At 51.1% G+C, this 22,361-nt stretch overlaps 1 protein-coding gene across 2 annotated transcripts in view; it reads left to right on the top strand.

The window, feature by feature from the left end:
- ZBTB16 (zinc finger and BTB domain containing 16) overlaps positions 1 to 22,361 on the top strand; it is a 195,146-nt gene that overhangs the window by 169,696 nt on the left and 3,089 nt on the right. For both annotated transcript variants that reach the window (XM_007452206.1, XM_007452207.1), the window contains exon 5: positions 17,776 to 17,946. In XM_007452206.1, coding sequence (XP_007452268.1) covers positions 17,776 to 17,946 — 171 coding nt within the window. The remainder of the gene's footprint in view (positions 1 to 17,775; positions 17,947 to 22,361) is intronic.

Here is a 22,361-nt window from a genome sequence, read left to right as displayed (position 1 = left end):
TACAGGATAAATATTGTTATAGTAGAGGCATAAGATGTTATAAGAGCACACATGTAGGCCTCCAACTTGCATGGGGAATTGGGGAGGCTTCTTGGAGGTGGTGTCATCTGAAATATGAGAAGTTATTGAGTAAAGAAAATGGGGTACTGGGGGAGGAAGGAAAGAATGACAGGCTGAGGTCAACGTGGGTCAACGCCCATGCTGGGAGAGAATAAGGTAGATGCATGGAACTGAAAATGGGAGAGGGAAGGAGGGCTGAAACCTGAGACTGGAGAGATGGACGGGCATTACATGTGAAAGACCCCTAAAAACCACTTTAAGTAGCTCTGCCTTTTTCCTGAGAGTGATGGGGAGCCATTAAAAGAAAAGGTCTTAGTCAGGAGAGTGACATCAAATTAATTTTTAGAAAAATGACCTGGACTACACAGTTATGAATAGATTGGAGGGGTTTAAACTGAAGGCAGGGAGATTAGTTAGGACAGTACTGCCATAATCTAGGCAAGAAATTATGGTAGCTTGAACCAGTGTAGTTGCAGTGGGGATGGATAAGAAATGGAAAAAATTTAAGATATTTAGGAGCCTGGAGAACTTTGATAATTGATCTGTTGTGGGAGGTGAGAGAGAAAGGAGATCAAGGATGATGGCTCCTTTTCTTGTTTGGGGCCCAGTGGGTGACAGTGGAGCTCTTTACTGAAATGGGGATCACAGAAGGAGAAGCAGAGCTTTATTGTTGCTGTTGTTAAGAGGATGAACAGTTTTGGTATCACAGTACTAAGGCCTGTGTGACATCCAGTGGGGACCTATCCAAGAGGCATTTGGATACACAGCTCTGTCTGGAATTTGGGAAAGAGAAAGACTTGCTGGCCATGTAAATGTTGGAGTCATCAGCGTCTAAATGATCCTTGAAGCCCTGAAAGTGGGTGAGTTTACAAACCAGGAGTGGAGAGCAAGAGAGGAGAGCTTGGAACAGAATCCAGAGGAGCTCCAGCACACAGCGCCCTCCAGGACAATCCCAATGCGCCATGGAGATTCAAAAGGAGTTGCTGGAAGAAATAGGATGGAGACCAGGAGAGTGTGGTGTCATGGAGCTAAAGGAAGAGATTTCAAAAAGGAAAAAGTAGTCATCAATCTTAATGCTGCTGTTAAGTCCCCTAAGAGGAAGACTAGAAACGTCTGTTGGATTTAGTGACCTGAGGGTCATTGGTTATCGGAGACGAACAGTTTTGGTGCTCAAGGAATGATGGAAGCAGGGATGAGACATGGTGGGTTGAGGAGTGAATGAGCACGTGGGAAGTAGGGGCAGCGTGTGTAGGCAGCTCTAGGGGTAGAGGAGACCAGGAGTCAGACTGACCCAAGTTTAGCACTTGGCAGGGGTGGTACAATGGAAGGATAATGGGCAAGGGAGTTCAGGAATTGGCCAGGAGGCAGCTGGGAGTTGAACCATGGGCCATGACGTATGGGCTGATGGAGAAAGAAGCAAGGAAAGGAAGGACATGCTGGGAGTGGTTAGGGATCAGAGAATGGTTCTGGTGAGAGTAACTGGGAGGGTGGGAAGGAGGTTTCAATTGAATACTTCAGAGAAATAGCTCTTACTGGTGATGAGGGGCCTGGAGTGTTCTGTATCAGCATCTCCTGGAGTGGGCCTGCTCATTTCAGGGTATCTAAGTTCAAACACCACGACCCACTTATTTACATACCTGTCTCTCTATGGCCCTCCACCAGGCCCCTGGGTCCCTCTTCTAATCAGCTACCATTTCTCCACTCCCTACCATCTGGCACTGTGGTAGACACTTTCATATATTATCTCAAATCCTCCCAGCAACCTTGCGTGGTGGGTGTTATGACTCTAATAAAGATAAAGAAGCCAAGACCCAGAGATATTAAGAAATTTGCATGTGATTCTCTAGCGAGGAAGTAAGTGGCAGAGCCAGGTTCTGGACTTCAGAGTCTAGGCTTCTTGCTCTCCACTTCTTAGTCTGTAAGCTTCATAGGGGCAAGAAGTGTCTTCTTAACATTGAAGCCTTGGTATTTGATGCCTATGCAGAATTGGAACGCAAACACTGAGTGCGTGAGTGCACGAGAACATGAGTGAATGGTGCTAAAAGTGACACTCCAATGCTGTCCCCCAAGGGGAATAAAAGTGCTGCCACCCAAAGAGAGAAATGAAGATGATTGGAAAGAGAACGGATGGGAAGATTTGGCAATCAAGTGGCACTAGTGTTGGATAAATAGAACAGAGGTGTCTTCTCGGGCTCTTTGTGACCAAGGTGCTGGGCACCTGGCTGTGGCCTGAGAGAGTCGACCATCGGCTTTCCCGTCTGCTCTGGGGCCAAGCTCACGCTCCAGTCCTGGCCCAGAAACTCCAGAGGAGGAACTGAAAGGGGAGGCACCTAGGAAACGGAACCCACACAGGAGAAAGGAGGACCCCCAACCACTCAGTGACATGTCACTTTGTGTTTCCTTTTTAGGAATGTGAGGCTGCGGTTTCTCTCCAGACCTTCCTTCAGGGTGTCAAGGGACGTGTGTGTCTGTGTGTGTGTGTGTGCGCGCGCGCTTACAGGGATGGGCAGGGGAGGACCAGATTGCCCATCCGTTGTCTGAAGAGCATGCGCACTACCTAAGCCGGGCTTGAGGCCCGGCTTGTGTTTGCTGGACGGCTACCCCATCTCCTTTCCCGGGGAAAGATTTAGTGAGTCAGGTACACAGCCTACTTGGAAGGAGGGGAGTTCCAGGTTTGGGGGAAGTGGGAAAGGCTAGTGGACAATGTGTTTTGGCTTTTGTTCTTGACCGCAAATTTCTCTCCCACCCTCCCTGAATAGCAAAAAGGACAACTCCTCCTTTTGGGCTTTGAAAGCCATTCCATGCTGCCTGATACTCCATCAAAGTCTCTTCCTCGGGCCTCCGTGCCTCCCTCTTCTTGCCTGTCTGTTCAGCAAGTCTATAAATTCACCATCCTCCCTCTCCCAGTGTCATCACCAGCCCGTTTCTTCTCTGTGTGGCAGTGCCTGAGGTCCAGAGGAAATTCGTGGGGCCCGAGGGCAGTGGCCCATCACCCTCAGTATCCACATCAGGCATGCTCCTGCCGCAGCCCGTCCCCCACCTGTGCACACGCACCACCTGCTATCTACTTCCGAGCGCTGCGCTCTGGAGGGAAAAGTGTGGGCAATGGGTAGGGGAGGTGGTGAGCAGATGGAACCCCATGGGGCCTGTAGGAGCTTTAAAGGATCACAGAGCCTATCCTCTTACGTCACAGATGAGATTGAGGGCCAGAGAGAGAAAATTCATTTGTTTAATTCTTCATCTGCCCCGTGCATCCTTCCCTCCATCCAGTAAAGATTCACCAAACACCTGTCAGGTCCAAGAGACACAGCAGTGTATAAGAGAAATGAGGTCCCTGCCCTCAAACAGCTTTTGTTCTGATGGGGAGAGGGAGATGGTAAACCTTGAACTTGAAGCAACTCCACCAAGGCTAGTTGGCGGCCACAGAGCTGAGCAGTGAGCCTGGACCTCCTGCAGTGCCCTTTCCAGGACCCGTGCAGGATGACTGCCCGCTTCCACGGAGCCTGAGGTTCAGTTCTCCAAACAGCAGAGAGAAACACTTAGAAGGAATGAAACTGGATTTTAGCCTCTGTACTTCTGGGCAGCAGAGGGATTGTAGATGAATGAGTAACTTATGACCAGCTGAGACTAAGCATTCTTTTCGTTACTTGGGTAAAATATATATAACATAGAATTTATCATTTTAACCATTTTTAAGAGTACAGTTCAGTGGCATTAAGTACGATCACATTGTTGTGCAACTGTCCCCACCATCCTTCCACAGAACTTTTTCATCGTCCCAAACTGAAACTCTGTCGGCATTGAACAATAACTCCGCCTCCCTCCCCCGAGCCCTTAGACCAGGAATTCTTAACATTTTGTGCCATGGGCCCCTTGGGAAATCTGGTGAAACCTATGAACCCCTCCTCAGGATAACGTCTTTAGAGGCATAAGGTGAAGTATATAAGATTACAAATGGAAATTTTAAATACAGATAGCAAAATATTTTTAAACCATTTGTAATACAGTATATGTGTGATTCTTTGTTACCCTGTTAACAGGCTCAAGCAGTGGTCAGCTACCTACAGTGTGCATAAATATTTCGAGGTAACTGCAACATTTCTTCCAATGTGGGATGAAAATGTCTAGCTGTCTGTGGATGACCAAGTCACAGGTACCGCTCATCTGACTGCTTTGTTGCTTTCATTCCCCATTGAAGGAACTGCTAAATTTCAGTTAGAGGTTGGTAAAAATAAACATGTAATATTTTTACCCTCCAAGTTTTCCAGCCTCCTGAATTCTATCCCTGGATTGCTTGGGGGTTTCACGGCCTCAGGGTTAAGAGGCCCTGCCAAGGCAGTATGCCGTACCTTTTCTGCCTAGAAGGGCAGTGCCCGGGACCAGGAGTGTTTTCATGAGTAGGACATGGTGACAGAAACCCTCCCTGTGCACGGGGCTTTGCGGGAGGGCAGGCAGGAGCATCACAGGAACCCAGCCGCTGTGGGGGGTGGGGTAGGGAAGGTGCCCCCATTCTCCCCAAGCTGCCAGCCTGCTGTCTGAGGTGGGCGGGGCTGGTGCCCCCTGGAAGTGTGCCTTCTGGCAGCTTCCCCGCCCCCCTTCCACCCCTTGTCCGAAGGTTCAATGCAGAAGGGAGCCATATGGTCCTTTGTGGACACATTTCCCCTAGTACAGCATCTTCCCGGTGTGAATGCAGGGCCTGGCTCCCCAGTGTCAGCTGTCTGTCTCCTCCCCACCACCCCGGTGCCCCATTCCCCGAAGCCAGCCCAGAGCATAGCAGGTTGTCAGGGGCAAGCTCACGAGTTGGGGAGCCCTGCAGAGTCGGGGCGAGTGAGGAGTCTTTTAGTAACACCCACCCACACACACTCACACAGAAACTGTTGAAGTGAAGTCAAATGTCTCAAAGTCAGATCCCTTTTTAGTATGAATTTGCTGTGTCTCATTCTGAGCACTAATTCCAATTTAATTGCAAGTGGCCTGAAGCCTCTTCAATAGGAGTAACAAATGGTTTGATTTTGTAAACTTCATCAGACTGCATTTTAAATGCGACACAGTAGCCCAACTCGAATGCCAATGAAGCACTGGAGTAGCTCTCTGTTTACTAATTATCCGTTTTTACTCCAAGCCACGCTGGCTGGCTTGTCTGATTAAATCGGATTTGTGGGATAGAGAACAGCTAGCAGAGTTTTCTCTATAGTAAACGAGATTGAAACTATGGGCCGCCTGGCTGCACACTGTAAATTATATTTCCTTTTAAAGGGGACGTGTCTCTTTTATTTCTGTGTCGCCCCTCCTGCATATTAAACTTAGGGCACAGCATTGTACCCAGCTCCTTCTAAATCCAGCCTCCTCTCGCCCTCCACCTGGTAGCCAGCTCACTTCTGTTGCTTTCCATCTTCGTCTCCGAAGGACTGAAAAGGAAATTGGTGGCTACAGCCCATATTCCCCATGCCACACTCCTTTTCTTTTTTAATCCTTGCTTTTCTCCCCTTTATCCTGGGGGTGAGTTTTCATTATTCTAAAAGGTCCCTGTGATGATATGGGTTCTTAGAATCCATTTTAAGTTGGCTAACACAGAGTTCTAGCAATAAAATTTGCTGAGACCCAACATGGAGTCGGGTTTAGCCTTTCAGAAAGACATGAATATTGGAGGTATTGGCTGGGTGGGTTAGTGTGGGCAATGAAAGAGTCAGTTTCTGGAAACTTAAAATGTGTTCTTTGGTCCACCCTGGAATGAAATCCTTTCCTCTCACCAGAGTGAAATTCAGATCACCTGGTTCCTACCTGTGGTCCAGCAGAGAAGGCCATGGCTCAGGCACTGGAAGGGTGGACCAGTGCCCTCTGTGAAGCCCAGCTTGGGGCATCTGGTGTGTCCTCTACCCATTACCTGGGGTCTGGAGTCTGGGGTCTTGCCTAGAGCTCCTGGGCTCTCTTAATTGTTTATTCCTCTGTCCCCAGAAAAGCCACCTCCACCCTTCATCCTTCCTGTACCACACAAACACACACACACACACACACACACAGAGTACATAAACCAAATGCAAGGCAGCCCTGAATAAGGTGTAATCAGGCTGTGTTTAAACTCTGCCGTTGCTAAGACTCTAACTCCACGAGCTTGACCTGCCTGCCCAGCCCTCACTCTTGGTATCTATCTTTGTGCCAGGAGCTTTTTATATTTTAATTTGCTTCTGAACGTCCTGCAGAATTCATGGTGTGCGGGCTTCTCCCTCTTTGCCCATTGTGTGCGGTACAGTACGGGTAGGCCTGGAGGTGCCTCAGATAGCCTGGTTACCGTGGGAATGAATGGCCGCCACACTCTCAGGCTCACAGCCCTCCTTTTAATTGTCGACAGGAAAAAGCATTTAAATGCTGCTTAATTTGTAATCATCTTCTGGGGGGCGGGGAGGAGAGGAACCGTTAAAATGTCAGTAAAATGAATGGTTTGTTTTTGTTTATTTATATGGGGTAGTTTTTCTCTTCAGTGCCCAATGTTTGTCTGATATTTAATGGCTCTGAAACAATCGGTATCTCATTTTATTTTGAATTTCTGTCTCCCCCAGCCCCTGGTCCCCTCCCCAGCCCATCCTGTCCCTGGGTCTTTGTCTTGCGAACGTCTGCCTGTCTCCTTGTCCGTCCCTTCTCTTCTAGGTGGGTCTCCTTCTCATCTCTGAAATACATTGGGGTTTACAGGACATTTTAGATAGGCCCCCAGCTGAGCTGCTATCTTTTTTCCAGTGACCCCTCTCCTGGGCTCCAGTTCCTGCCCAGGTACCTCAGGATGCCTTTGAGGATGCCTGCATCTAGGGAGATGAACTCTCTATTGACAATGCCTTCCTTGTACACTTAAAGAAGACGAGAGAGGGAGAGGCCTGGTAATAAGTTATCGTACAATAAGGAAATTGGGTCTCATCTTCAGATGGAACCTCAGTGCCCTCTCGTGATGCTTTGGACACACTGCTCAAAATTGAAGTGCCTACTGTGTGTTGGGCAACGTGCTAAGGAAATGAGGCCGCTGGATTCAGGGGGTCTGGTTCTCTGACCCATCATCTTGGTTGTTTTTTTCTGTCATCCCGGGGCTGGGGGCAGGACAGAGAAAGCCCCTGCTCCCCTCTCCCCACCCCGTCACCTGGCCCTTGCCCAGCACAGAGAGGCAGGCAGGTACCCTCAGACCCAGTGACTCAAGAATTGCCCTTCTGAGACTTCTTTGGTGGTGCAGTGGTTAAGAATCCGCCTGCCAATGCAGGGGACACGGGTTCGAGCCCTGGTCCGGGAAGATCCCCACACGCCGCGGAGCAACTAAGCCCGTGCGCCACAACTACTGAGCCTGCGCTCTAGAGTCCGCGAGCCACAACTACTGAGCCCACGTGCCACGACTACTGAAGCCCACGCGCCTGGAGCCTGTGATCCGCAACAAGAGAAGCCACCGTAAAATAAGTCCGCATACCACAACAAAGAGTAGCCCCTGCTCTCCACAACTAGAGAAAGCCCGCGTGCAGCAACGAAGACCCAACGCAGCCAAAAATAAGTAAATAAAATAAAATTTAAAAAAAAGAAGAATTGCCCTTCTGGGTGTATGGCCAGTTCTAGGAGGTACTAGCCGGTAACTGGTGGCCCCTTGAGAGAAAGGACCTAGCAGGTTCTCTCGAGTCTTGCTTTCCCTATCTTTCTAAACACCCTGTCTCTCAGGGCTGCTTGAGGGTTCAGAGGAAGAGACCTGGATCGGCCAAAGCAAATGATCAATCAAGCTTAGATCTCTTCTGTGTCTCTCCTGGGACTGTCCCTCTGTGAGCCAAAGACAGTGGTTCCCAGTGGAGCCCTGAGATTCTCTTTAACTAAAAGGAGGCTATCAAGTGAGATTTTGAAGGAGAGATACCTGAAGTGCATATCAGAGGGAGAAAGACCTTTCAGTCTTCCAGCATCCTCTTCAAATAGGCCTAGAATTATTGACTGTTAGAATGGGGGGAACCTTTTAAGATCATCTACTTCCACCTTCATTTTTCTGTTGAGGATGCTGAGGCCCAGAGAAGTCCAGTAACCTACCTGAGAGTGCACAGCAAGTTAGCCACTGAGCCAGGACTTGAGGACAGGCCTTCCGGCTGGAGACTCCAGTGCTTTCTACTCTTCCAGTCCTCTTCAACTGGGAGCCACTAGTGAGAAGTCCCAGGAAAGGGTAGGGCAAGAGGACAATGGCGGGACGATTACCCTGGCCTGTCCTTTCGCACACCATGCTGACTTCCCATCACACATTCCAGGGCTTCTTTCCCAGAAGTCTCAGGACCAGCTTCTTACAGGCCAGCTCTCATGCAGCCTTGCAGAGAGCTGCAGGCTTCCCGCAGTGGTTATAGGCCAAGGGCACAGAGCTGAACACATGCCAGGGAGGCTGGACTGAGGAAGGAACCCATTGTAGTTCTGTGTTTATTTGCACCCACCTACCCCCAAAGGAAGAAAGCTGGGAGTCCTTTGGTTTCAGGAACCCTCGGGGTAGACAGGTGCCAGCCTCTCTCTTTTGAGCTTTAGTCCTACAGAACAAGCAGTGTAGAGAAACTGAGGAGCTCAGTCCTTCTCTGCCTCTTGGGAGGAGAAACTGGATACCGGTCCTTCAAGGCAGCAAGAGGCCCACTGGCCCACCACCACCCGCTCCTCTCCCAGACGGCCCCATCTCAAAGGTCCCATCTCCCACTGCCAGAGTGGGCAGTACCTGAGAGCCGTTCCCATTTCAGACCCCCAGGGCTGGGCCGGGCAGACTCTGCAGAGCCGGGCTAGGTTAAGGGACTGCGGGCCGCCCCTCTCCACTCAGGGCTGTTGAAGTTGGTCCAATTTTTCAATCGTGGGCCAATTAGTTTCACAAATGGGGGCCCCCGTGATGCCAGGGCACATTTGTTCCGGGCCTGCGCACTGGCCAGGCCCCATTGTCCTGCCTCCCACCCCCGTGTGGGCCCATTGTCCTTGCCCCCAGCGGGTGCTGCTTAGGGCTGATTTATACGGGCAGGCGTCCTGCAGGCCCTGGGCCGCACTGCCACAGCTGGCGGAGGTGCTTAAGGCCTTGGACCCCGTGACCTTTGCCCCAGTCCCGCTGTCATTTTGAAAGTTACAGACCAGAGGGCTGCATACCTCTCCGGATTTACTCCCCACCCCAAACCCCCCACTACACGCACACACCGTCTCCCTTCCCTTTTTCCTCCCTCTGCTCTTGTGGTGGACATTTGGATTCATTCTGGAACGGCTGGAAGGGTCCGCGAGCTGGGCTGGGAATGGGCTGTGGTATGGGTGGGAGATTCCAGGAGAGGCAACGAGTCTCTTCTGAAGCGGAGGCTGCTTTTACTTCCTCCAGCGGGGCTCTGCGTCCCCGATTCCTTAGTTCCCTCCCTGATGCCAGGGATCCGGGACTTGGTTTCACATCTTGCCATTGAGTTTGCCCTTGACACCGTCCCACCAGGGGACCCATGCACCCTGGACAGGGTGGCCCAGTGTGAGGTAGATGGAACGGGGAGGCCGTCATGTAACCAGGCAGCAAAGCACAGATCTGGCCCCATCTTAACCCGTGAACCCTGTCTTGCTAACCAAACTCAACTTTCTTCTTCCTTTTTACCTCTTTTCCTTTCTTTTCCACCCCTGCTCTTGTCCCCTTCCCCCAGTTTCTCCCCCTCTTTGGCTCGTTTGTTGGAGTGATTGACAAAATTAGTACATCCATTCAGGTTACTTTTATTGTGCAGGTCTCAATAAATCCCCCGCGTCCGGGGTGCACCTTAATGAGCTAGTGAGCTGACAAATTTGTTTACTGTAGCTGGAGGTGCCGAGTAATGAAATGCACTTGTGTCTGCAGCTCACTGCTAAACAAATACACAGGTTCTGGGAGCCAGCATTGCTAGCTGCTGCCGCCTGAGGCTGTGGCCACATTCCCCAAGAGACTGAGAGGGGTGTGTGAGCAAGTGTGTGTGCGTGTGTGTGTGTCTGCGCGCGTGCACACACGCGCGTATACATGCACAGGTGTGTGCTCTGAGACATGGCTTAGTTTTAAAACAAATTTGAATCAGCTACTCCGGCTCCTCTCTATTTGTTTATTCATTGAGAACTCTCTGCTCCCTGGACTACTGATGTAAAACCCTAACATTCCACCTTTCCCTTGTGGAAATGGAAGGTTATATTGATATATGGGCGCCTTCCAAGATTCTAAGCAGATAAGAAAGAAAGGAAAAAGGGGTAGGGAGGCCTGGATAAGGAGACTGGAATTGACAAGACTGACATTGACAAGAAGGCTAGATGCTAAGGTTTTTAGCTCCTGCCTTGGTTTGGGAAGACATAACTGAGCAGACAGTGAAAAGTGCTCTAGCAGTAGGTGACTATACGTAGGAGACAAGCACTGGAGCACAGACTTGTGGCTAATTTGGTTTGAGGCAAGCCTTGCAGAGATGTTTTCTCAGCCTTCTCTACCTTTCCTGGGAGAGAGGCTGTAGGCAGTAAACAGCGGGACTTGTCTACCACTCTCCAGCAGCTGTCATTCCCGGGGTGGGGTGTGCAGTCGGTGGGCTGACATTTTCTTGGGCTGGGTACACTCGGCCCTCCTTGTGCATGTAGCTAGCCTTCTGAGGAAGGCTGGGAGTTCAGGGCTCATCCCGAATGATGCTGCAACTTATGCCCAGGAGGAGGGCTAGAGAGGGATCGTTTGGCGCTTTCTTCAGTAGATCCCTTGCAAAGGAGCCAAGCCCTAAGTGATGGCACGGGAGGAATGGAAAGGGAGGCCTCCCTGCCAATGTCATGAGCTGAGCTTTTGCTTCCTTTCATCTGCTCCCAGGCCTGTCCCCGCTTCGCCACCACCTCCAGCCTCTTGAGATGCCGACAGAGCCTTCCTGCCTTTGGTGTGAGTCAGCCCTGGGCTGCTTGTCTCTGTCTGTCTTTTCCTCCTGCACAGTGGATGATGCAGCTCTGCCACTTTTTTTTTGCAATGACCTGGGGGGAAGGAAGAGAAAGACGGGGAAGAGGAAGAGGTGGCAGTTTCTGTGACAGTTGCGGTGTGTGGTTACAAGGCTTCCCAGGACGGGAAATGGTGTCTTAGGAAGGAGTAATCCTGAGGGTCAGAGGAAGTAGAAAGGCATGTCTGAGGATTTGGAGGGGGCAGGTGGTTCCAGTTTAAGTCACGGTTTTCACACCTCCTAAATATGATATTTTCTTCCTCTGGAGAGAAAAAGTTGTAGGGGGGGCGGGGAAACAGCTCTTCCTTTCTTGGGTGTGGTTGGGTGGAATTGGACATGAGAAGCCCATCCTTCGTCCATGTGCAAGGACACACGCACACACACGCACACACATGTAACAGTCACGGCCGGCTTACCAAAAAAAAACCCCCGAGTATATTTAGATCCCTCTGCTCTTTTGATTAAGAAACTGCTTATATCTAGGGATAATAAGAACCTTTTGCTCCAAGAAGGTGTAGCCCCTGAACATCTTCTCCGGCGGTGTACCCCTCTGGTCCTGTTCCTTCCTTTCTATTAAAGAGCTAATTGGTATGGAAATGGCACAGGTGTCAACATGAGGGTTTTTGTGTCTCATAATTTCAGACCCAGTCATCACCTGGGTGAAATAAATGCCCTGGGTTAAATAAATGCCCTGGGTTTGTGTCACCCCTCCTGCCTCCTGTTCCACCCTAGCCTTGGCTTTCTCCCATTTTTTGGCTAAAATTAAACTTGTTTTAAATTGGGAATCTGTGAGTCGTACATGCCCTGCAGCCAAGATTGGCTGTGCTGCCCTTGGGGGTGGAAGGTGGGCATGGTGGGGTCACCATCTCCAGATAGAATTGATGCATGTGAGGGTACATATATTTGCATGGCCCTTCTGCACGTTACCTAGGACCTCTCTCCATCAACCCTGCCACACCCATTCCCTCTTTCTAGTGCAACTTCCCTTCAGGCAGACACCCTTGGGGTCCAGCCTAACACTGAGCCCCATTCATTCTTCAGAAGAGCAGAGGAAGTGCTCTTCTTTGACCTGATGAATTATTTTGGGCCAAAGGCTAATTGATGTACCTGATTTACATTGAAATTTACAGATTGATTGAAAACAGTATGTTTGTAGGGTTTACATACTCAATAATGTTCGCCAGTTGCCTCCTAACAGCACTATGAAGTTGGTATTGGAAAGGGCAGCTTACTCATGAATACCATCTCCTAGATGAAGAAATGAGCCCAAGGGCAGCAGCTACCTGGCTCAGAGTCACAGAGCCGGAAAGGGCTGCTGCAACTGTGGGCTAGAGCCAGGGTCTTCTGTTTCACTGCGTGGTGTGGTAAAACTGGTCCTTCTATGGGCTGGGTCTTCGCTTCTGAGCAACAGAGCTCAGACATGAAGCCAGAACCGGGGAGTCCTGTTCAGCTCACCAGACAGACAAGAGAGGCCCCAAAGAGATCAGCTGTCTGGGGGTTACTGGGCATTACTAATTTCCAAGGAGAGCCTTGTTGGAAGTTCCCGGTAATGGCTGCATTTGGTCTGGGCTTTCCGCAGCTCTAGCCATCCGTCGCTCTGTACCATGACTTTCCCCACCCTGTTTCCCCCCTTTGTCCTTTGTGATTGTCCCTCAGCTCCTTATTTATTCTTGAATGCAACATGCAGTTATTGAGCACCTACTATATGCCAGGCCCAGTGCTTTATCTTGGGGGATATAACAGTGAAGAAAATAGTCCCTGTTTTGGAGTGCTTACCATCTACTAGACAGAACTGAATGTCAAAAATGAGTACAACAAAGGGTTTAATAATTGTGCTGGAATCATGAGGGCTCAGAGGAAGAAGGTGTTCTTGGCACTGAGTCCTAAATGGTGTCACTCATCCAAGATGCCTTCTCTAGGGTCAGTCCCTGGAGGAAGCAGCCCAGAGTCGAGAAAACAACTTAGGCTTGTGTATTGTGCAGGGCGGCCATGATCTGTATCCAGGTTGTTCACTGCAGGACGATGCCCAGCTGAGGGAGAAATGGAGGCTGGAGTCCAGCCGTCTTTGCTTGCAGAGCTGTGCGCCCAGGCGAGGATCTGTGTCTGCCCAGAGGAAGAGGCATGATTTTCTAATTCAGACAAAGGCATCGTCTGGGCTGGTATTGGCTTTGCTACCGCTTCATAGCTAAAAAGCTTTTTCACTTGGGTATCTCATTGGATGCTCTCAACAACCACAAGCAATGTGTCAAACGACGGACAAACTCTGGTCCAGAGAAGTTCGGCACCTTGCTCCGGGTCACAAGGCAAGTAAGTGGCAGAGCCAGGACCCATGTGCTTCCTTGGTCTCCCTTGTGGCATGTTGACCATCTGATTTGTGAATGTCTTTTGCAACCACTGGAGGCTTCTTCCCTCTCCCCACTGGTATCAGGCATGAGGTCTCCCCACAGCAGAGGAAGGAGCAGTGAGCATCTCAGGGGCTCAGGCATTGAAGGGAGCAGAGTGCTAACACTGCCAGACCCCCTTGCCTCGCCGAACATCTCACTGCAGCTAATGAATTGCTAATACAATTTTCTAGATAATTTTACTTCCATAGCCCCACATTTTAATGTGTTTCCGAAAGCTAGCATTTATTTGCTTAATCTCCCAGTGTAATAGAATCTGCCCTGACTCATCATACATGCGAACAATCAGCTAGGCAGAAACTGCGGCAAATTGTTTAATAACTCAAATCTCGTCTCTAGATTTTTAACTTGCATGCACCAATAGCTTTTCTTGTGTCTCCCCCCGCCCTTTCCTTTTTCCTTTAAAAATATTTTTCCATCTTCTCAGCTGCTGGTCTCCAAACAGAAGAATGGAGAGTGGATGTGGGGTCTCAGAGCCCCCGTCTCTTTATGTCTGAGCCTGGGGCAGTGTCTCGGTGGCCAGGGAGAGCCCCTGTGCCCTGTGGGATGTCCCAGGAAGGGGAGAGAGACCACTCTAGGGACACTGTAGCATTTCCTTTCCAAATGGTCACTGCATAAATTTAAACTTGTCACCAAGGTACAGAGCTGGTGTCCAGGGCTTCAAATGCATCACGCTTCCTGACTCGAGCCCAGGCTGAGGGTCCTGTCTTGCCACTGCCCGGGACTCCACTTCTCCAGTCCTCCTCCTGTCCTCCCAGCCCCTACCCTAGACTGGTCCCCACTCCTCCAGTGGTAGCACAGAAGCCGTCATGTTCCTCCCTGCTTTCAGCCACTTGCCACTGCTGTTGGTGCCCTTGCAGCCCCCAGGGGCATTGCCCTCACATACTGGTTGGATCATGATAGCACCCGACCCCCTCTTTTCGTGGCACCGCATTGCCTGTGGATTGAAACCTAATCTGTCCCACCAGGTGATACGGCCCTCGGCCATCCAAACCCCCATAACCTTCCCTGCTCACCTTCATCCTCAGGGTCTGTCCTCTGCCCATGCCTGCTCTGAAATTTGCTTGCGGGGTTTCTAGCCTGGCTCCCGTGCCCCCCTCTGGTCCTTGGCTTCTCAGTCCACTTCATTTCTTAAAACCTAACTCAGAATCTCCGAAGCCCTCTTGGCATCAGCCTGTCTTATCCTCTGGCTGGTCCGTTGGCTTGTCTGTGTCCCCCACTAATCTGGGACCCTATTTCTCTGGTTGATCTCAGCATCCCTCTTGTCACCTAGCACAGTGCCTACGCTAGGTGATATTTACCGAGTCAGCTGAATGGACATGAAATGTGTTCGGCCATTCCTGAGAAGAAGGGACCACATAGTGGGGCAGCTTTGGGGCCCTGGGAAGACGGGGAGGGGTGAGGTTGCAGGGTTCTCAGTCTGCCCTGCAGTGGTACTGACCCTCAGAGATCCTCTGGGCCTGGCTTTTTTTAAAAAAACGTATATGCAATTTCCTTTTTCTTTCTTTCTCTCTCTCTCTCTCTCTTTTTCTTTCTTTCTTCCTTCCTTCCTTCCTCCTTCCTTCCTTCCTTCTTTCTTTCTCTCCTCCCTCCCTCCTTCCCTCCCTCTCTCCCTCCCTTCCATCCTTCCCACAAGGCATGTGGGAATCTTAGTTCCCCAACCAGGGACTGAACCCGCACCCCCTGCATTGGAAGCATGGAGTCCTAACCAGTGGACCACCAGGGAAGCCCCTGGGCCTGGCTTTTTAGGCTCAGGTGTCCTACTGGGAATGTCATTCATGTTCCCTCTGATGCAGACTCCTTCCACACTGAGGATTTCGGAGGATGCATAAGGAGAAACCTGGGCTCTTAAAGGGCATGGTTTGCCCAGGAAACCTGCTCCGTCTTACGGATAAAAGGCAGATGTTTGATGTCTGGCTTCATCAGGACTCTCTGTGGGGTGAGGTTAGGGCCAGAGAGGGGGCTGGTGCTGGGGGCCCTCAGGCTGAAGCAGCCACAGCATGCTGTGTCACAGGACATGTTGCAGACGGACTCCATTCTGGGGCATGCTGGCCAGGCCACACTAGGCTTTGAGGACTCGCTGTCAGCCGTCATTTGCTTCTGCTGGGCAGACCGCTCCCATCAGTGTGCCCCCTCAATCGAGTGGAGCCAGCACCCGAGTACTTTGCAGAGGTCTTGCTGGCTCCCAGTGAAGTAGGAAGGCTTCAGAGAGCTTTACCTCGTGACTCGGCTTCCACTGCACGCCTCCTGGCCCAGGTTCTCCAGCTGTTGCTAGGGTGGGCCCTGCATGCACTGGGGCTCCTGAACCAGCTGGGTTGGAGCTGCCTCGCTGGTGTCATTATTGTGCCTCTTCCCAGAGAAGCCCATGCAGACAGGTGGCAGATCCAGAGGTAGACATGAGCCCAGCTCTGTGGTTTCTGAAATCAGACATACTGAAGCATTTAATAATCCCAGCTCTGCTTCTTTCTAACTGTGTGACCTTAGGCAAGTTACTTAATCACTCTGTTTTCCCATTTGTACAAAGGGGCACGAGAATCCTGCCTTGCACATTTTAAATGAGATGACAACAGATAAAGCACGTAGCACATGGCCTGTAGTAGTTCCCCTTCCCTTCTGCTCTTTGAGTCCAGGAGCAAATCGGTGCCCTTGCTGACATTGCACATCCCCTGCTCAGCCTTCCCTGGACCTGGATGCAGGCGATGTCTGTCTGCAGGTGTGATGAGCATGGCTGAAGGTGCTGTGAGGGGGGGGGGTGCGGCTGGGGAGAATGAGAGGCCGTCTTTGCTTTTCCGCCAGTCCATTCATTGCAAACCCAGCCATGAATGGGACTGAGTTGTCCAGAACGGGCCTTCCATTTGCTATCTCTGTTGATGGACCCCGGAGGCCACAGGCTCTCTGTGCTGTCCTTCTGGTCACCCTCTTTCCACCGGGAGCTCCCTGATGCCACATTGAGCAGCCCACGACTTGCCACAGCCAAAGCTCTGCTCCACCTTCCACACTGGGCTGCCAGGCACTGGGCCTGACCCCCTTTCCTGCTTGTGTCCTTTACACGCGGGAGGCAGCGCTGGGCTGACCACAGGTGATGATGCCCAGATGCCGGCAAAGAGAGACGAGCAGATGGGGAGCTTCCCAGGGCAGGGGGCTGACATGCTTAGGAAAATGGAATCCAAAATGGTAGACAAGGAGCTACTGGTGAGTCCTTGGAAGGTTTAGATGCTTCCTCCTGTGGTGCTGAAGCCCGCAAGGCCACTTTCCCAGAGCAGCATCAGGAAGGGGGTTGATAACAGACAGAAAATGGCAGCCTGTCTTTGTAGGGTACCGTGGGGTACCTACCCGTGCTTCTGATCAGCGCAGGGAACGAGCAGACAGAGTTAAATGAAAATCTCATGTCCCTCATTAGCTTAAAATCCCTTGACAGTTGCCTGTTGGTCTTGGGATGAAGCCTAAAGATCTTAACATGGTTTTCAAGACCCCGTACGAGCTGGCCCTGCCTACTTCTTTGACCTCCGATCTACTTTCTTCCTGCCTCCTCAGGTGACCTGTTCTGTCTTATCCTCTGACCCATCACATTTCTCTCCAGTTCAAAGATACTATTCCATCTTCTTGGAATGCTCTCCTCATGGCCCAGTGTGCTGGGTAACATCTATGATGAGGGCAGGCACTTTGTACGGTTTTCCGTGGCTACATCCCCAGGGCCAAAGAAGAGAGTCCTCCTTATAGAAGATACTAAAATAATATTTGTTGAATGAATGGACCCTTAAGATGTACGCGTTAATGAATGGAGACGTGGTTAAGAGAATCGGGTCTGTAGCTCGCGTTAGGAGCGGATCTAATCCAGGCTACCTGGGTTTGAATCCCAGCCCTGTTTGTTTGTGAGCTCTGTGCTACTTTGGACAAGTGACTCAGTCTCTCCGTGCCTCCTTCTTATCTGAAGGGTGAGGATTCAGAGCCCGCCTTTTGGAGATGGGATTTTTAAGTTAGTTACACTTGAACGACGGCTGGCATGTATCATCTCCGTTATTGTGATTCCTCACAGAGGCCGGCCTGATGCCCCACCTCCTGTGCCAGGCACTGGAAGTCCCTTTGATAGATGCCTTCTTGGTGCCCTGCCTTTGACACAGACCTCCATACGATTGCAGACTCATTTGCTGCTCTGATGTGTTTGATTAATGTCTTTCTCCCACTAGACTTTAGGTTCCATGAGGGCAGGAAGTAAGTGGATTCTGTCCACCATTGGAGCCGCACAGTGGGGGCTCCAGCGGCATCGCGTGGCCTGCACCACCTCTGGGTTTGCCACCGAGGGTGGGGCCCGGGGTGCTGGCCCGGCGCTGGCTCTGGCTCCAGCCTAGCTGCATGAAGAAGGCCTGTGTCCAGCCCTGAGGCTTTTCCCCCGCTGTGTCCTGCAGGCACGGACATGGCTGTCTTCTGTCTGCTGTGCGGGAAGCGTTTCCAGGCCCAGAGTGCGCTCCAGCAGCACATGGAGGTCCACGCGGGCGTGCGCAGCTACATCTGCAGCGAGTGCAACCGTACCTTCCCCAGCCACACAGCCCTCAAACGCCACCTGCGCTCGCACACAGGTAGGCCAGGCCGGGGACGGGCAGGGCAGGGTCTCTGGGAACCACTGTCTGCATTTGCCTGCAAACACATCAGGCGGGGTTGCCCTCAGCCCTCCTCTGCTCAAGCGTCGGGCATGCAGGGGCCTCCGAGGTGCAGGTCAACGTGGACGGTTCTTATCCTGTCCCACCCTGGGCACCTTTGGTTCTCAACATCTCTGTGCCCAACAGACAGGGTGCTCATTAGAAATGCAGGCTCCTGGGTCCCATGCTCAGAAACTTCCATTCAGTGGGTACAGGTGGGATCCGAGACTCAACATTATTAGTAAATATTCCCCAGGGATTCTGATGCAGGTGGACCCAAGACGAATTTTGAGAAAAACCTGCCTTCTTGGTCTCTGTCTCTGCCTTTCCCCCTCCCACTGCTGGCTCATTCCCCCCCCCCCACATACACACACTGTGCACACACACTCCTGAGGTCGGCCTTGGGCTCTCAAGGGAACGTGGCAGAAGTGGTCCTGCTTATTCCACAGTAACAGAAGCACACGTTCTATACTTGGGCCTTAGCCCTGTTTAGGGGAGACAGTGAGGTCGTATAAACAGTGAGCCATGAAACATCCCTGCTTAGCCAGTTGGAGATGCTGGGGCAGGAGAGTAGTTGTGAGTCAAGGGGTCTGGGATGGGATACTTGGTCCTGAGAGCCAAGAGGCATTTGCTTCCTTGCAGCGGCCCCTGACCCTCTAGCAAGGTCATGGGTGACTTGAAAGCCTTCCTTTCTCTGGCTGTGTACATGGATAAAGGATTGCCTGTTTCTGAGTCTGCATGTGTCTTTGCTTGTGTGTGTTCTGTCCTGCTTTGGGGGTGAGAGGTGGGTGGTGGAGCCAGGGAGACAGAGAGGCAGACTCTCTTTCTGCGTACGTAACAGGGTATGTTCTCATGTCTGCTGGAGAGGGTATAAAAAACTCTGTGTGCCTCATGACAGCATTGGCAGGACCCTTTCCTCACTCTTGGGTCTTATCATGCTCTGGGATTAAGTGGCAGGCTCTGCTGAATATGGGAGGGGCTTTGTATATCACGGACCGAGCTGACCTGGCCTGCCAGCAGTAGGCATCCTTGCCAAGGAGCCTGCCTGGACTCTTGCTTCCGGATGCTCTTCCATTCAGGGGAGCATATTGCCTTAGCATCACCAGATTTGCTTAGAACTTTTTAGATTTGCTGGCTTTGGACAAGGGGAGGTCTCAGAGGGGAAGGCCTGACAAGAAGGGCAGAGGAGGAAGGGATGCTGACAAGGGCTTTCTCTGTAGTGACCTCATAAGCATCCCCTGCAGGTGTATTGGGTTGGCCAAAAAGTGCACTTGGGTTTTTGGTAAGATGAAACAGAAAAACCCGAAGGAACTTTTTGGCCAACCCAATACATGCACCTTCCTGTCAACACCTCCCCCACTGGGCCCCCAAGTTCAGCCTTATCAAAGGTGGCCAGTTACCTTTCAGCTACTTCTGAGCATTCTGCTGGGCCCCATCAGTTGGATTCATGTGACTGGAACGATCCCAGTCCTACTAAGTCCACCCAGGATACGCCCTGCCCTGCCCACCCTAGCTCCTAAGAGCTCAGATATCAAAATGCCCCCGGCCCCTGTGTCAATCATGGCTCAGATCCATGCGGAGGCAGTATTTCCAGACATCGTTTAGGAGAAGCACTTGCCTTTAACCTAGGAAACATGGAGCATGTGTGCTGCCTACACCAACACCCATGGATTTCACACCAGCGAGGCCCTGTGCGCACAGCCCTGCACAGGCTGAGCACACCCCGCACGATGCCTCATTAATATTCCCTTGTTCTTGGTCCATTTGCTGCTGAGGCCGGGTGTTTAGCATCAGCAGCTGTGTTGGGTAGGTTACTCCAGCCGCGCTCTCGGCATTGATGGATCCCTGATTCACACGGCGCATCGTATAATAAACTCTCCGCTGTGTTGAGTGGGGGAGCTGAGTAGCCGACAGGATGGGGCTGGGGTGGGAAGGATGACACTGGGCTTGGCCACAGTGCCAGGGAGGCCACCAGGTGAGGACAGACTGCTGGGGTCACAGGTGCACTGGGCAAGCCGGAGGGGGGCTCTCATTAGTCTCGTTTGTCCTGTACTTAATGTCAAGCTCATTAAAGAGGCTACAGAGTTAATCAACCTACCACAAATTGGATTTTGAGTTCTGCAGCCAGTTTTGTGTACATTATAGCAACACTGACACGGGATGAGGATTTTAGGCCAGGTGCTTGCCATGTTTCAAAATCTGTGTGTGTGTGTGTGTGTGTGTGTGTGTGTGTGTGTGTGTGTGTGCGCGTTGGTGTCTTTTTTTTCCCCCCTTTTTATTCTTTTCCCTGGGCTGACTCGAGAGATTTCATATTTAAACTCATGTAACATGTGATCCACTTCATAATTAAATTCATAAAAATCTGATCAAACCAACCTCTCTGCCTTAACCTTTTGTTTTTTAAACTCTTAGGGCCCCCCTCTGGAGGGGAAAGGCACAGACAGACAGCGGTGCCCACCCCCCAACCCACCGTGTGGCTGCCGATGTATGTTTTCATTACCGGCTCCGCTGAAGTCTCACGTGGCCCTTGCTTTATTTATTTATTTACATCTTAGTGAGGATACTGAATTCTTGATTAAAGTTGTAATCGTTGCCGATTCAGTAAGGAGGGGAGTCGGTTGTCAGACGGGGCTGTGTGTGCAGACGTCTACACGCAGAGAGAGTGGCACGCGGGCCCAGGCGTGCACAGACCAACCCTCACTCTGTTAGACACACAGCTAATTAGGAGCAGGGTCTGCATGGGCCTCTCCTTCCCTGGGGTTGGATGGGGCTGGCGGCTGGGGACCGGTCAGTCTGCACAGCCCCGGCAGCGAGGGCGTGGGCAGGTGCCAGGAACTCAGGAATCTGCTCATCCCTAGATCTGCACGTGGAGGCTCTCCTCTGAGCCCAGGGCAGGGCCCCCTAGACTGGCTCTGCTCTTCGAGTTTCTTCCATCCTACCCCTCCGATGGAAGTGCTCCCACCCACCCGTCTACACCCTCGGAGCATCTTGCAAACCTTCCACCGGTGAGAGAGCCCGCCAGGGAGCAGACCGCAACGTCCTCTCCCCACAAAGCCTTAAAAACCCTTCAGAGCCATCAGAAGAGATGAGAATGTATGTGGGTGCAGGGGCTTGCGTTTGAGAAGGGGGAGGTTTGGTTAGTGGCCTGAGGAGGGGAGAGAGAGAAGAGAGTAAAACATCATTTGAAAGAGGAAGTGAAGGCGCAGGCATGCAAGTCTATAACGAGAAGGACAATTTATGCCCAGGCACGAGCTCAGTTTGACATGGGGATAATGAAAAAACGTAGGTCATTGTGGATGACTTAAACCTTCAGCGGCTGAAGAAAATGTATGAAATGCAGAGGACATTACACGGTTGGCAGCCCCGCACATCTGCAGAGGGACAAGTGAAATACAGTGGGCCATTCTTTACCATAAACTATGGCTGTTGGAGATGTAGCCCAGAGAAATTGTAATTACAGTGACAAGACGAATCAGCGATATTTAAATATTCATGAACAAAGTCTGGGGTGATCAATCTGTCTTTATTGTCTGTGCCTTCACTCCTGTAATAAATAAGTAGCTGAAGTCTTCACCTTTCATCCCCACAAAGCCCCCACTTCGGGTACAAAGGGAAAGATGGTTAATCCCCGCACCCCAGCCTCAGAAAGGAGGCTGCTGGGCATGGATTCCAGGCCGGGGAAAGGCAGTTCTCCCCAGGTTTCATATACTGACATTTCCCGAGCGTCTGCTTAGGGTTTACCCTGTGTTGCGTGCTGAGGCTTCAGGGATGAACAAGCTTCCCTTCTTGCCCTCACGGTGCTTCTAGTCTGTGGGCACGGTGGGTGTCACAGCAGATGCAACACAGCATGTCAGTTAGCAGCCCGGTAAGTATCCAGTGTCCAGATTCTGGAACCAGATCTGAATCCCAGCTCAGCTCTTTATTAGCTCTTTGACCTTAGGGACCATGTTTAAGCATCTCTAAACATCTCATTTTTCTCTTCTGTAAAATGAGAATGATACTCTCTTCCTTGTAAGGTTGTTGTGATGAGTACGTGATATGATTGATCCATGTGAAGTTCGTAGCACACTAGTGAGCATTCAACAAATATGGGCCATTTTAATTAGAAAGTGCCATAAAAATTGTACTACTACTACTAAAAGGACAAAATGCTGGACATTCCTTCTCTCTGGGGACGGAGGAGAAAGTGACTCAATTTGCCTGAGCAGGGGACAGTGGGGGTAGTGCTAAAGGGAAACTTCCAAACCATGGTGACACGTGAGCTGGACTTTGATGGGTGACTAGGAGTTCGCCAAGGAGAGAAGAGGAAATCACGCAGAAAAAACGGTTGCATAAGCCTGTGGAGGAGGGAAAGA

This window comes from Lipotes vexillifer, unplaced genomic scaffold (genome assembly GCF_000442215.2).
Source record: "Lipotes vexillifer unplaced genomic scaffold, Lipotes_vexillifer_v1.1 scaffold743, whole genome shotgun sequence".
In the NCBI taxonomy this organism is placed as follows: Eukaryota; Metazoa; Chordata; class Mammalia; order Artiodactyla; family Lipotidae; genus Lipotes; species Lipotes vexillifer.
This window is presented reverse-complemented; position numbering and strand designations above follow the sequence as displayed.